At 41.1% G+C, this 13,151-nt stretch overlaps 1 protein-coding gene across 1 annotated transcript in view; it reads right to left on the reverse strand.

Annotated features, from left to right (window-relative positions):
• Window positions 1-13,151, reverse strand: part of LOC140190923 (proline dehydrogenase 1, mitochondrial-like) — a 52,045-nt gene that overhangs the window by 15,019 nt on the left and 23,875 nt on the right. The window contains exons 4-8 of the mRNA XM_072247884.1: window positions 12,912-13,061; window positions 10,865-10,929; window positions 9,261-9,377; window positions 8,303-8,382; window positions 6,294-6,375 (exon numbers count right to left, since the gene is read on the reverse strand). Coding sequence (XP_072103985.1) covers window positions 6,294-6,375; window positions 8,303-8,382; window positions 9,261-9,377; window positions 10,865-10,929; window positions 12,912-13,061 — 494 coding nt within the window. The remainder of the gene's footprint in view (window positions 1-6,293; window positions 6,376-8,302; window positions 8,383-9,260; window positions 9,378-10,864; window positions 10,930-12,911; window positions 13,062-13,151) is intronic.

Genomic DNA, 13,151 nt, shown 5'->3' on the forward strand with positions numbered 1-13,151 from the left:
CAGGATCGTCGTGATTGTCGAGTGCGACATGCCTAAATCCCGAGCAATAGCATTCACTGGTTTTCCACCTTCATATTGTTTAATAACCTTTTGTTTTACTTCCAAATCAATACTTCTCCTTTGCCTCCTGCTGCTGCTATCACTAGGAGTGGTTTTGCTGTGTTTGGAACTCATGATGTACTTTTTTTTTTAAATTTTATTTTTATTTGGATAAGGAATTCACAAATATCATGTACTTTTTTCACCCATATAACCTTTTCTATTTTTTTTATATGTATAAAACTACAATTATTTATACATTCTTAAGTACACATTGAGATGATATAAAAGGAAAATAAACATTTAAATAGATAATTATGTACTGTGGTAAATCTAACCTATTAGGCTAAGTAATGGAATTAGTTGTTAAGAAAAATGGTAATAATAGTTTCCATATAACCCTTCTGGACCATTTCCACTGGTCCAAAATGTTGTATATAAGCCTATGTATCAACCATTGTAGGTGTTTATATCCTAATTTATTCATGCTTGCTCCTGCCCGCAGACATAATTATCCAATCCCTATGTACTTATTTACTTAATTTTTTCATTTTTTTAATCCCTTTCCCAAATCTTTCCCTTTACTTGTGTTAATTCTCTATTTTCCAAAAGAAAACAAAAAAAATAAATAAACATTTAGACTAGGGGTGCTTACGTTAGCAATATTACTGTGTTGATGAGAAGAGCAGTATAAATCATTAGGAAAGTCATCTAAAGTCTGCTTGCATTGGGGTTATATATTCAATCCATTTATTCCAGATTTGATAAAATTTTTCTTTGAGTTCTCAGGGAGTAAGTCAACTTTTCCATTTTAAATATTTCCAAGATAATTTCGTACCAATCTTCTAATGTAGGTGGTATTGGATTTAGCCATTTTCTAGTGATTGATTTCTTACTTGCCGCTAAGAGGGCCTGCAGCAACTTTATATTTTCCTTCTGTTCAAGAAACAATACATGCCCCAAATAGAGCGTCTCAAAGTTCAGAGGTATCTGGGACCTAAGTACCTTAACTAATGTTCTATGAATACCTTCCCAAAATAGACTTAATTTAGGGTAATCCCAAAAAATATGAAAATGATTTGCCTCCTTGGAGCCACACCTTCTCCAACACATCACATTTGTGTCTTTATATTTTTCCTGATATGGGGTCTTGAAGTATCTTATAATGTTTTTCCAACAATGTTCTCTCCAAGTCAAAGAATTAGTCGAGGACCATTGAAAGCTGCAAATTTTCTCCCAAGCCTCCTCTGAAAGTACCAAGCCCGCTTCTTTCTCCCACTTCTCTTTAATATACAGTGTATTTACATTTTTAGCATGGGAGAGTGCATTATATAATCGAGAAACTGATTTACTAGGTATTGAACTGCAAGCCAAATTCAGAATCTTGAAAAATTCTAATTCTACTGTTGATAGGTCTGTATATCTACAACTCTGGTTAACATAGTTTCGTACTTGAAGGTACCTAAAAAAGTCATTATGTTCTAGGCCATGTTTGTCCTGCAGGATTTGGAAACTTTGTAATACTCTTTTATCTATAAATGAGAGGTAGGTTGTAAGACCTTTCTTTATCCATAGCTCAAATCTTTTGTCTCCTCTGTTGGGAAGGAATTCGGTATCATATGCACACCATCTAAAGAGTTTTAACATGTTATTAATTCCACATGAATTAACCACCTTCTGCCATACTTTTAATGTAAGATTTATCCAAGCGTTTTTAAATTTTTCCAACTGGGCCATCAATCCTTTGTCAGCTATTGAGGCCTGAAGAGGAAAACTGTCAACCAATCCAAATTCCATTTCCTTCCATCTAGCCTTATATTCCCTATTACACCAATATAACAGAGGGGTTATCTGTGAGGCATAAAAATAATTTCTCAGGCAAGGAAGAACCATACCTCCTCCTTCCTTCCCTAACTGTAAGGTGTTATATCGAATTCTAGGTTTCTTTCCTTGCCAAATGAAGCCGGAAATCCATTTGTCCCATTCCCTGAATTGATTATCATCCACCTCCACCGGTAAAGTACGGAAAAGATACAATAACCAAGGAAGAATATTCATTTTTATAGTATTTATCCTTGAATTTAAACTTAAAAAGGGGATAAAATTCCATCTATGCATATCTGCTTTTATCTCTGAGATTAATGGCCCATAATTTACCTGTGACAGTGTTGAAAGATCCTTCGGCAGGGTTATTCCTAAATATTTTAATGATTTAGCTTCCCACTTAAGATCATATGTATCCTGCAATTTTTTGGATGGTGTATAATTTAGGGACATAACTTGCGTTTTCTTTACATTTATTTTATAACCTGTTATTTTCCCAAAGTCATCCAACAGTGTAAACAATCCTATAAATGATTTTTCTGGTTCACTCAGATAGACCAAAACATCTGCGAATAACGCCACTTTCTATTCAATCCCTGCCACCTTGATACCTTTTACGGTTTCGCTCTGTCTTATTAGTTGGGCAAGCGGTTCAATATATAGCGCAAAAAGGAGAGGAGAAATTGGGCATCCCTGCCTAGTGCCTCTCTCTAAGATGAAGGAGTCAGAGAGGTCCCCATTTATCTTAATTCAGGCTGTAGGGCTGTCATATAGAGTCTGAATTACTTTAATAAACTTTTCTTGAAAGCCAAATCTTTCTAACACTCTGTATAGGAATGCCCAACTAACCGAATCAAAAGCTTTCTCAGCATCCAATCCTACTATCATTGTCTCTGTCTCGTTCTTATTAACCTGTTCTAATATGTGCAGAGTTCTCCTTATGTTGTCCTGTGTTTGCCTTTGTTGAATAAATCCAGTCTGGTCTAAGTGGATTAGGACAGGTAAAAGCTTTTCCAATCTGCGCGCTAATATAGATGTAAATAGTTTGTAATCTAAATTAAGAACACTAATTGGCCAATAATTGCCACATTCTAGTTTATCTTTACCCTCTTTAGGAATAACTGAAATATCGCTTCTCTCCAGGAAGGTGGAGTTTCTCCTCTCTGCAAGATCCAATTAAAGGTGTTAAGTAGTAATGGGGCTAACTGTGTCTTCAGGGACTTGTACCACTCTGAGGTAAACCCATCAGAACCTGGGGACTTTCCAGCCTTTAACCTAGAGATGGCCACGTTCAGTTCTTTGACAGTTACTGGTTCTAATAAACTTTCATTTTGTAAATCTGTAAGTTTAGGTAGATCTAAAAAATTCAATACACTGTCTATATAGGGCTCATTGGGGGCCCGGGGTTGGGAGTACAGCTCTCGATAATATGTTTCAAAACTCTCTTGAATTTTCCCTATTGTACTCTCCACAAGCTTTGTCTTTGGATTCTTTATTTTATGAATTGTATTGTCTGCTTGTTGTTTTCGTAATTTATATGCTAATAATCTAGCTGATTTACCTCCTACTTCATAATTCTTTTGTCTCAGGTAAAGAAAATTTCTTTGAGTTTCCAACGTATAAATATCGTCAATTTCACTTTGCAATTTCCTAATTTCCTGTTTTCGATTTGGATTACTTTTGTCGCTATCTACAACTTGAAGTTGTTTTAATTTTCCTTGAAGGTCTGCTAATTTTTGTGCATTGATTTTTTTTCATGTGAGTGGTAATGGAAATAATTTTCCCTCTCAGTACAGCTTTCAATGTATCCCATAAGATCACTGGTGATGTTTCTCCCGTGTCATTAAGGTCTAGATATTCTTTGATTTCTCCCCTTAATCTCTCCATTACTTTCGGGTTATTGAGTATATGTGAGTTTAGCCTCCATAGTGTTTTCCTCATTTTCCTTTCCAGGATTAGAGACATAGAGACTGGGCTATGATCCGACAGATCAATTATTGCAATATTACAGTTTTTTATCCTGAGTCTATCTGTATTAAAGATAAAGAAATAGTCCATCCTTGAATAGGCTGAATGAGGGAAAGAGTAATATGTATAATCTTTACTACTAGGGTGTAATTCCCCCCAGACATCTATAATTCCCAACTCCTCCATCAATGAATTCACTTTCCGAGTCAGAGGTTTATTCTGAGTAACTATTCTTTAAGAATCTAATATAGGATTTAAATCTAATATTAAAATCCCTTCCACAAATTACTACCCCTTGAGAACTGACCATTAGGTCAAAAATGTGTCTATAAAATGTCCATTCACAACCTGGAGGAGCATAAACATTCAGCAATGTTATTTCTGTACCTTCTATTCTTCCTGTGATTTTTACCAACCATCTTTCTTTGTCTCTAGTCTCTGAAATATGTTTATAATTAAGAGTACTTGATATTAAAGTAGCTACCCCTCTTTTGTGACTCAATTTATATGATGAATAAAATACATGCTTAAAGCCCATTCTTTTTAATTTTCCATGTTCAGATTGGCTGATATGTGTTTCCTGGAGGAAAGCTATTTGTGCCCTCTCTTTTTTCAATTTAGACATAATCTTATTTCTTTTAATTGGATTCAAAACCCCATTAACATTATAGGAAATTATTTTTACCAATTCAGTTTGCATTTTTCTCTAGTAGAAAAAAACACTCTCCTTTTCTAACCAAACAGTAAGCAATCCCTTCTCAACAGTAAACCAAGACATATAACCACACCCTAGACATTTTTGAACGTGTAACATTTGAAAATTTTTCCCGACTTCCCACAGTGAGGCCTGAGCACCGACCCGCCTCAGTTCAGAGGGATAACCTCTATCTTCACCCTGTGTTAGAGGGCCCTCAGCAGTTTGAATAATAATAGAGAATTTTCTCCTATTTATGTCTCGACCATATTGCTATCATTCAAGTTATTCCGTCTAGTTTATTTTCAGTTACCAGTTTTCATTTTACCTTTAAGTCCGATTTACTCTTTTCAGTCATTTCTCTTAATTAATCTGTGTTCTCTGTACATTCGCGTCTGAATATTTGCAGCTTTTCCTTGTAGTTTGACACTCCGGTTCGTGTGGAGCGTCCTCGCCCCACTAACTGCCACGACTTCTGCCGAATCCTCTCCAGTAGCGACTCCGGTTGGGTGATAACTTTAATAGGTAGTCCCCGGTCCGCCAGGTCCAACGTTGCCTCCTCCACCGTAGCGCAAGTTTTTGTCCCTTCGTCGTAAAAGACCCTCAGCCGAGCTGGATACAGGGTCTGGAATCTGATGTTGTTTTCCTTCAGGACTCTCCGTGTTTCTGTATATTCCTTCCGTCTGGCAAGAATCCCCGGTGCGTAGTCGTGGTCTAAACTGATTTTACAGTTGTTCCACATGAAACCTTTCTTTTGCCATGCCCTTTTAAGCACCTCTTCCTTCGTTCTGTAACTGAGAAATCTGACCAGAATCGATCTGGGCTGGGCGCCTGCTGGAGGCTGTGGTGCCAACGCGCGGTGAGCTCTTTCTATCTGTAGGTCTTTTGCGGCCGGTATATCAAGGTTCTCTCTAAGTAGCTTCTCCACGAAGGGAATCATCAATCCGGGTTTACCTTCAGTTCCTTCGGGAACTCCGTAAATCCTCACATTTTCCCTTCTCCAGTGGCCTTCTTGATCTATTAGTTTCCACTGGAGCTGGTCTTGCAGCTTCAGCACTTCTGCTATCACCTCCTCTGCGTTTTGTAGCTTCTCTTCAATTCCAACAATCCTCGCTTCGGCTTCATCTATCTGCGAGTTAGTTTTTACTATTTCTCCTTTAATATCTTCCAGCTGTTTGCTGTTATCTTGTCGGAGCTCGCGAATCTCTCCGAGAATCAAGGACAGAGTCACCGATTCCCCCTCATTATCTCCGTCCTGGCTTGCCATGGGGGAGCTAGGCCCGTCGCCTTGCTGCGTCTCTTTATGTTTATCAGCCTTCGGAGCGGACTTTTTAATCTTGTTCTTAGACATCATCCTTGCCCCTTCTATTAATATAGTTATGCAATATTTATTTGCCTAAATTCGATTATGGGGCTGTTTACCTTCTTTTTTGTCGAGAGACCTTTTCCTTACGCCGCTATTCCCTTGATGACCCGGAAGTCCCCCCGGAACTCATGATGTACTGTATGGTAATATTTTCCAAAGAAAATTAAACAGAGAGATAACCCTACTACACTCAAGAGACGCACGATACATGAGATTGATTACGTCCGCTACGTCACATTCTCCGATCGGGACTACGGATGTATACGCAACCAGACGTTGTCCAAATGAATGTTAAGCGGCGCACACCTGTATTCATATACCATACAAAATAAGCCCCATTATCTAGACACGTCCAGCAATCTAAAGATATCCCACACAAAACTCTGCACTTAGGATTTCTACCTTCAGATTTGGAAACACAAAGAGCTTGGCAACTTTCGTTCGGTTGTCAATCAAATTGTTCCAGTCCAGGAAGTCCACAGTGCTGAAAACAAAGAAAGAGCAAATAAAGGTTAATAATATGCTGTTGGCCATACCCAGGCCAAATCAGTCCTGCAAACCAAGATTAAAGGACATGCAGGTCTTTAACTTCCCCATAGGAGATGGTCCTCCTTCGACCAGATCAATTTCCATAATTCGCAGCCTTCTCTGCTGCATGTTCTTATAATGACACAGAGCACAGTTATTCAGCCCACTGAGTTCATGATAGCTTCTCAGGGACCAATCCCATTTCCTCTTCTCTTATTAACATAACAATTCTCTCACACAAGCCTATCAACTGCCCTTAGATTCTTTTTGCCAAATGACCTACCAACATTTGTTTCGAAACCAGAATGCTCAAGGGGAAAACTCACGAGGTCACAGGATAAACATCTTTTCCTGCAAGTTCCAGCAGTGGTTAGCAGATATCAGCAATGGGGCATCCATGTAGAAGATTAATGACTGAAGCATGGAAGAAAATTGGGCGACGTGGAATCAAATCAGACACAAAAGAAATAGAAAAGACAAAAAATGACTGAATAATGAAAAAAAAAACATGAAAGAAAGAAAATCAAAATTTTAAAGTAAATAATCTCTAAAATCCACTTAGCACCTGTAGCATTGAAACTCCAGAGATTTAGCAATAAAGACCATAATATATACAAGCAGAATTCAGCACTAAGTTTGCTCCGCCATTCCATCGTGGCTTGTGCCTTCTCCCCACAAGCTCTGACGCTCTTACTCATCACAAACGTATCAATCTCCATTTTATATACACTCAACCACGTGGCCTCCACTGCCGTTACTAGCAATGAATTCCACAGATTCACCACCTTCTGGCTAAAGATTATCATAATAGCGTTCCCCCTCATCCCTGCCCTAGAGTTAACTCCTTCTATTTTAAATTGTGCCCTCTGGTCCTTAGACTCCACCGCTATAGAAAGCAAACTCTCTCTATTTAGGCCTTTCAATATTCAATAGAATTTTTAAAAGGATAAGATAAAACTCAGCGCATGCCAGAGACACAGAATGACAGAGCACTAATATCGACGTACTTACACTTGAGTTGCTCTACCTTCCTTAGATACATGTCAATTACTGCGGCAGCTTCCTGGAAGATCAGAGACGACCCGCCATTTACACCGGTACAATCATCAGAGGAGTGCAAACCGCCCACCAGCTCTTTGCAATTCACCGGGTATTTCTCCACGTTTCAAGTTTGGGGAGAGTTTGCACTCCGACAACAGACATCAGAAGCTCACTGTTCCCCTGGTACCAAAGACTTGGGCATCATAAAATCACTTGTGACAAAAACTCATAATAAATGCAGTTTAAAAAAGAAACTCTGCAGCAGGCCGCTTTGTTAAATTTTTAACACAGCCAGTGGGTTCCCAGATGGTGGAAGCTGCACAGCAGATGTCACCCAAATCCACTGCGTCCTCCAACTGCAGAGTAACTACGAGAGATTCACCAATCACAAAAACTCAGTGCAGCAACCCTCAAGAGCGGGGGTGCTTTAGTAAGAGGGTTGGAGGTCAGGTTGGGGTGTTGAGGAATAGGGTGAGGTTATCACATGCAGGAGTGTAAATGACCATCATGTTAATAGAGTTCGACCATAGCTGTCAGAATACCTGGATTCTGATTGGATGAGGATACCCCTTTACGCTGGAGGAACCCCTCAGGCAACTGATTGATAAAACTCGCCCATGCATTACACTTCCTGCACTCGAAAAATCACATGTCCCCCACCAGCGGCTTTTGCTTATGTCCCAGACAGGATCTGAGTAATTAATCTTAATGTCAGCGCTGGAGGGCTACCACCCAGAAAACGGCCAGAGAACAATCTGAAAAAGCAGAGAATGTCAGCGAGCAGCACGCAGACCCGTACACTGAGCAAGATGCAGAGAAATTTGCCTCAAACCGGTGCCTACCCAGACAGTCCAATCTTCTCGCCGTTGAACCAGTGAGTGATTTCGGCCAAGGTGCCAATCCCAAGTCTAGCCAAAGACTCCTGAGTCAAAGAACAAAGAGAAAGTGGTTTAGATTGTGGTGTACGAGTGAATCCTTTCTTTGACATCCCAGAAACAAACTCATTGTAACCATTCTGATGGATTTAAAGGTGCTTGACCCCGAACTTGACTGAGGTCCTAGCAACTGGCATTAATAAATGGCATGGTACCAAACTGCTTTTATGCCTCTCCTGATACTCACACTTTAAAACAGAGTAGGGCAACGTGGTTAGCGTAATTGCTTTACAGCACCAACTGGAAGATCGGGGTTCGATTCCCAACGTTGTCTGTAAAGAATTTGGACATTCTCCCCGTGCCGTATAGGTTTCCCCCAGTACTCCAGTTTTCTCCCACATCCCAAAAATGTACAGGGTAGGGTTAGTAAATTCTGGGCATGCAATGTTAGTGCCAGAAGCATGGTGACACTTGCAGGCTGCCCCAGCCCTGTCCGAACCGATAATCTGATTTGATGCATTTCACTGTATGGTTCAATGTACATCTGAGAAATAAACTTTTAAGATAATTTAACATAAATTTTCATTGAACCTCAAAACCAAATTATGTTGCAATTGACTCTTGCTTTTCAGAAACCAGCACATGATCCCACTATCTGCAAGCTTGTTATTGGCTGTGAGAAGCTAATTGACTTGTCCACTTGATTTTATCCTGGTGGTGTGACAATGGGATTGAGAAGCAAGAGCCAGAGGTCTGGAAGTACAAACTAGACCCACTGTACAGCAATAACTCTCTACAATGCCTCCAAACGTACTATAAGTGCACTGGAGTTTCATCTCATCATGGCCCAGTTGCTGATAAACAACCCGTTTTCTTCACCATCCCCATCCAGAACTCGTGAAACTCTCGCCAGCCACATACTAACCCGCAAATGATCCAAATCCAGCTTCGTGTCCAAGGCATCCTGGCCGCCCAGTCCTTGCTCAGCAGCGAGCTGACGGAAGAAACCGCGCCATTTTACCAGCACCTCAGAGAACTGGAGCTACCGGGGGTGCAAGAGACAGAAAGAGTCAAGACTTGCAGTTATAATGTTAGACCAGAATCAGCTGCCAATCAACTGTTGCCACAGCAGGCCCCACCCTCAACAACAAGCCACCCAATCCCTATAAACTAGGTCAGTCCCAACCAAACAACCAATCCCTATTTAATTGGCAAAAGGAGGGGACAGCTTAATGTTAGTTCAGGAATGTTACCAGAAGTGGATAAGAGAACATGCCCTCCCCACTTGGGAAGACTGTGCCAATCACCGGGTGGTTTTATTTCAATCCAAAATCAACTTTATTCATAATTTTTTTTAAAAAACAAAATTACAAGAGTAAACCAGCTTTTCATTCTTATGTTCATAGAGGATGCATTAAGTAGTGTTAAGTTAAATTTTAAAAAACAATATGACTACTGCCACTCATGTGGTCGCCTGGGGAGGTACAATATTACAATAATTGTGAAGCCTTCTCGACAACCAAGCTCCACCCCCGCCCAACAGTGGAAGAATAGTGATCCTTCCCGCCGAGCCCTTGTGTGACCTGGAGAACCGCCCACAGATAAGAGAGTCCTCGGTCACGCAGCCACTTGTGATGAACTGTGATAACGGCCCTTGCACCTTCCTCCACACCCACATGAACTGTCTGAACAGGGATTTTAAAGATCAACGTCAGTCAGTGGACATTCCCTGATATAATCCATTCAGAAACATCAAGTGCTACCAAACTGGACAAAATATTTAGTCACATATATATAGCTGGGGTGCCCAAGACTTTTGCACAGTACTATACTTGTCAAAGTGGAGCAAAATGTCTGTGATCTGGTGGGAGCAAAGGATATTGGGAATGGTGGGAGTGGAGCACCACGGGAGGGGTGGGGGGTGGTGGAGAGAAGGGGGTGGTGCGGATGCAGACACAGTCCTGAGACACCAGGCAAGGTCATTACAGAATGTCTCTCTAGTGCTTCCAGCTCCCTTCCCATTTTCTGAACAAAGATTCCCCTCTCCCTGCCCCCTCCCCACTCTCATATTAGAATCAGGTTTATCATCACTCGTATATCATGAAATTTGTTTTTTTTTTTTGCAGCAGCAATACATTGTGATGAATAAATTTACTACAGTATTGTGCAAGTCCTAGGTATGTAATTTATATACTTATATATATCCAAATATAATATGCCCAAGATTTTTGCATAGTACTGTATAATCCACATGAGGATCCATTTTATAGAGGGTGGTTGGAGCATGATATGATCTGCCTGAAGAGGTGGTGGTGGGGATACTCACATTTGAAAAGTGCTTAGCAGGTACTTGAATTGCCAAGGCATTCAAACCTTCGGACAATGTGGATAAATGGGGTTAGTGTACATAGGGAATATCTCTCTCTCTCTCTCTCCTCCCATCATAGTTCCGTTACAGTCCCTGAAACAGTGAATGAATCAGTGACCTAACAGCCCTCCAACTTTTGGAAAAAGAATCTGGGGTCCTACCAGAAACTGTGGCCTCCCAAGGGCTGTCAACTTGATGGCAGAAAATCCATCCTCAGAGCTGCCACCTAGGGAGTACATTCAACAGTTACGATCATTTGTTCCAGAGAAGTCCAAGCAGCAAGAGCTACCGCCAGGAACAGAGGCCACACGGCCAGCAAGGAGCAGGGCACCTGCTACAGGGGCAACAACGATCCAGGCGGAAGGTGCCTGGTACACAAGCAAGAGTATAGCGAACTGTGAGCTGCACACTGTAAACTACAGGGGCAAAAGTAACCCAGCTTCCGAGTAGCAGGTTGTAAACTATACAGTTGAGAGTAAAACAGCCAATGAGGAGCAAGGCATGTGGTCCAGGACGAGAGCAATACAGCTTGTGAGAAGCAGGTGATAAGCTGCAGGGACAAAAACAACCCAGGTTATATGCTAAAGAGGTGCTTAACTTGTCCAACCTGCTTCACAACAGAGGAGTTATTTATTCAAAAGGTTGCACTCAGTATTAATTTAGCAACTACCCAATACACATTGGCTTGGAGTTGTGGAAATACATTTGACACTTTGAAATGTTTAATGTATCTAATCTTATAATGTGTACAAAATTGAACCGGTATAATCCCAGATTGCTTCGCTATATGCTAAGTGTATACATGACTGAGGTACATAATGTTCTGATCACTGTGCAGCCAAGGGGAGATTGGTACATTGAGGTCTTGACTAGAAGAGAAACAAGACTACAGTTGCTAAGTGGGGGGACTGAGCCAGGCAGAAGAGATAATAGCCAAAGAATTGTATAAAATTCTTGTATAAATTGCAGCTGGATTTACCCCTGCAGTTATTGAATCCTGTTGACATTTTCCGGTTAAGGTGGTGCTACTGAACGTGTGCAACAGCTTCCTGGTTGTCAGAAAGCTAAGAAGTCCGACTAAAAGCTTCACTAAAAATATCTTTCTGGGGTAACTTGTGCTAAATTATCATCGTAAACAGTGAAAGGCAAGCAATGATGAGGTGAATTCAGGGGATGAATTGATGCAGATAGAGTTCCAATGCCCATACAGCTGGCTTACTCTGGGCGTCACAAGGAAAACTCGGGGCCCAGGCAGAGAAGATTCGATTTCAATGCTGATACGGGTGGCCTGGGAGCGAGGCTGGATCGTTCTGGGTGCTGAGCTGATTTGAACTTGAGCGCGGCTTTGGGTAGGGCAATGAAATCCATGCCCGGAGCGAGTCACTGGGTAGTGTGGTCTAAAGCACACTGCGTTTCGCAGGAGTGGCGCCTGGGTCCAAGTGCAAAGTACAACGCGCTGTTTTAGACAATTTAAACACTGGCCCAGATCGGAGGCGAGAGCCAATTTCACTCCCTCTCTGCAATTTCCACTCCTCTCTCCGTGGTGCCAGGGCCTTTCGCTGTTCCATCGGTGGGTCACTTTAAACGCCAGCCCAGACAGACTGAAAGGACAGGGTGACAGTCTCGATGAAAGCTGATTTCGCTCGTTCTCTGCAATGGTCAACTCCAAGTTGCTGAGGCTATGAAGACTCCCCCAACTGCTGTGCTCTGTGCCCGCTAGTATGATGAATTGATAAGCGAGGCCATGGGCCTACTCTGGGCTGCTCCCGCATTCGGATTCAAGGACTTATTTTTGGTTCACTTCAGTTGTTTGCATGATTTGTATTTTTTTTTTTCTCTTGCACTTTGAGTGCTGTTTATTCTTTACTTTTCTTTAAATTGGGTTCCTTTGGGTGTCTTGCTTTGTGGCTACCTGTGAGCAAGCAAATCTCAAGGTTGTAAAATTTATACATTCTTTGAAATAAATGGACTCGAGTTGAAAAGTAATAAATGTGCGTTTCAAAAGATCCACTGTTGCATATATCATTCTTCTCTAAAGGCCTAGCAAAAGGACATGACAGAGTGCTGGAATGGGGAAAATGCTCTCCAGTACATAGGGACAGAAGTAATTTATTTGCACAGCTAGCTCAAAGGTATAGAACATGTTTAAACTAGAGGTTATTTTGTCCATTATTCATTCTGTATTAATATACCAAGATTATTTTGTACCTGAAGCAATGATACACTTCAAGAAGGTCTCCATGTACTGATCACACTTGGACTCATCTGCGTAAAAGTACGTCCGAGCACTGATGACACTTTCTCTGCGGTCCCCAAACTGCCGATGAGGTTGGAATTTCTTCTCTCTTTGAACTTCTCCTGCATAGAAAAGAAACATCAGAGCAGCCTGGAAATACTGCCATCTACAATAAAATGCAGACAGTGCCTCGATCTAATCTACACATGGCA

Source organism: Mobula birostris, chromosome 31 (assembly GCF_030028105.1).
Source record: "Mobula birostris isolate sMobBir1 chromosome 31, sMobBir1.hap1, whole genome shotgun sequence".
Lineage (NCBI taxonomy): Eukaryota > Metazoa > Chordata > Chondrichthyes > Myliobatiformes > Myliobatidae > Mobula > Mobula birostris.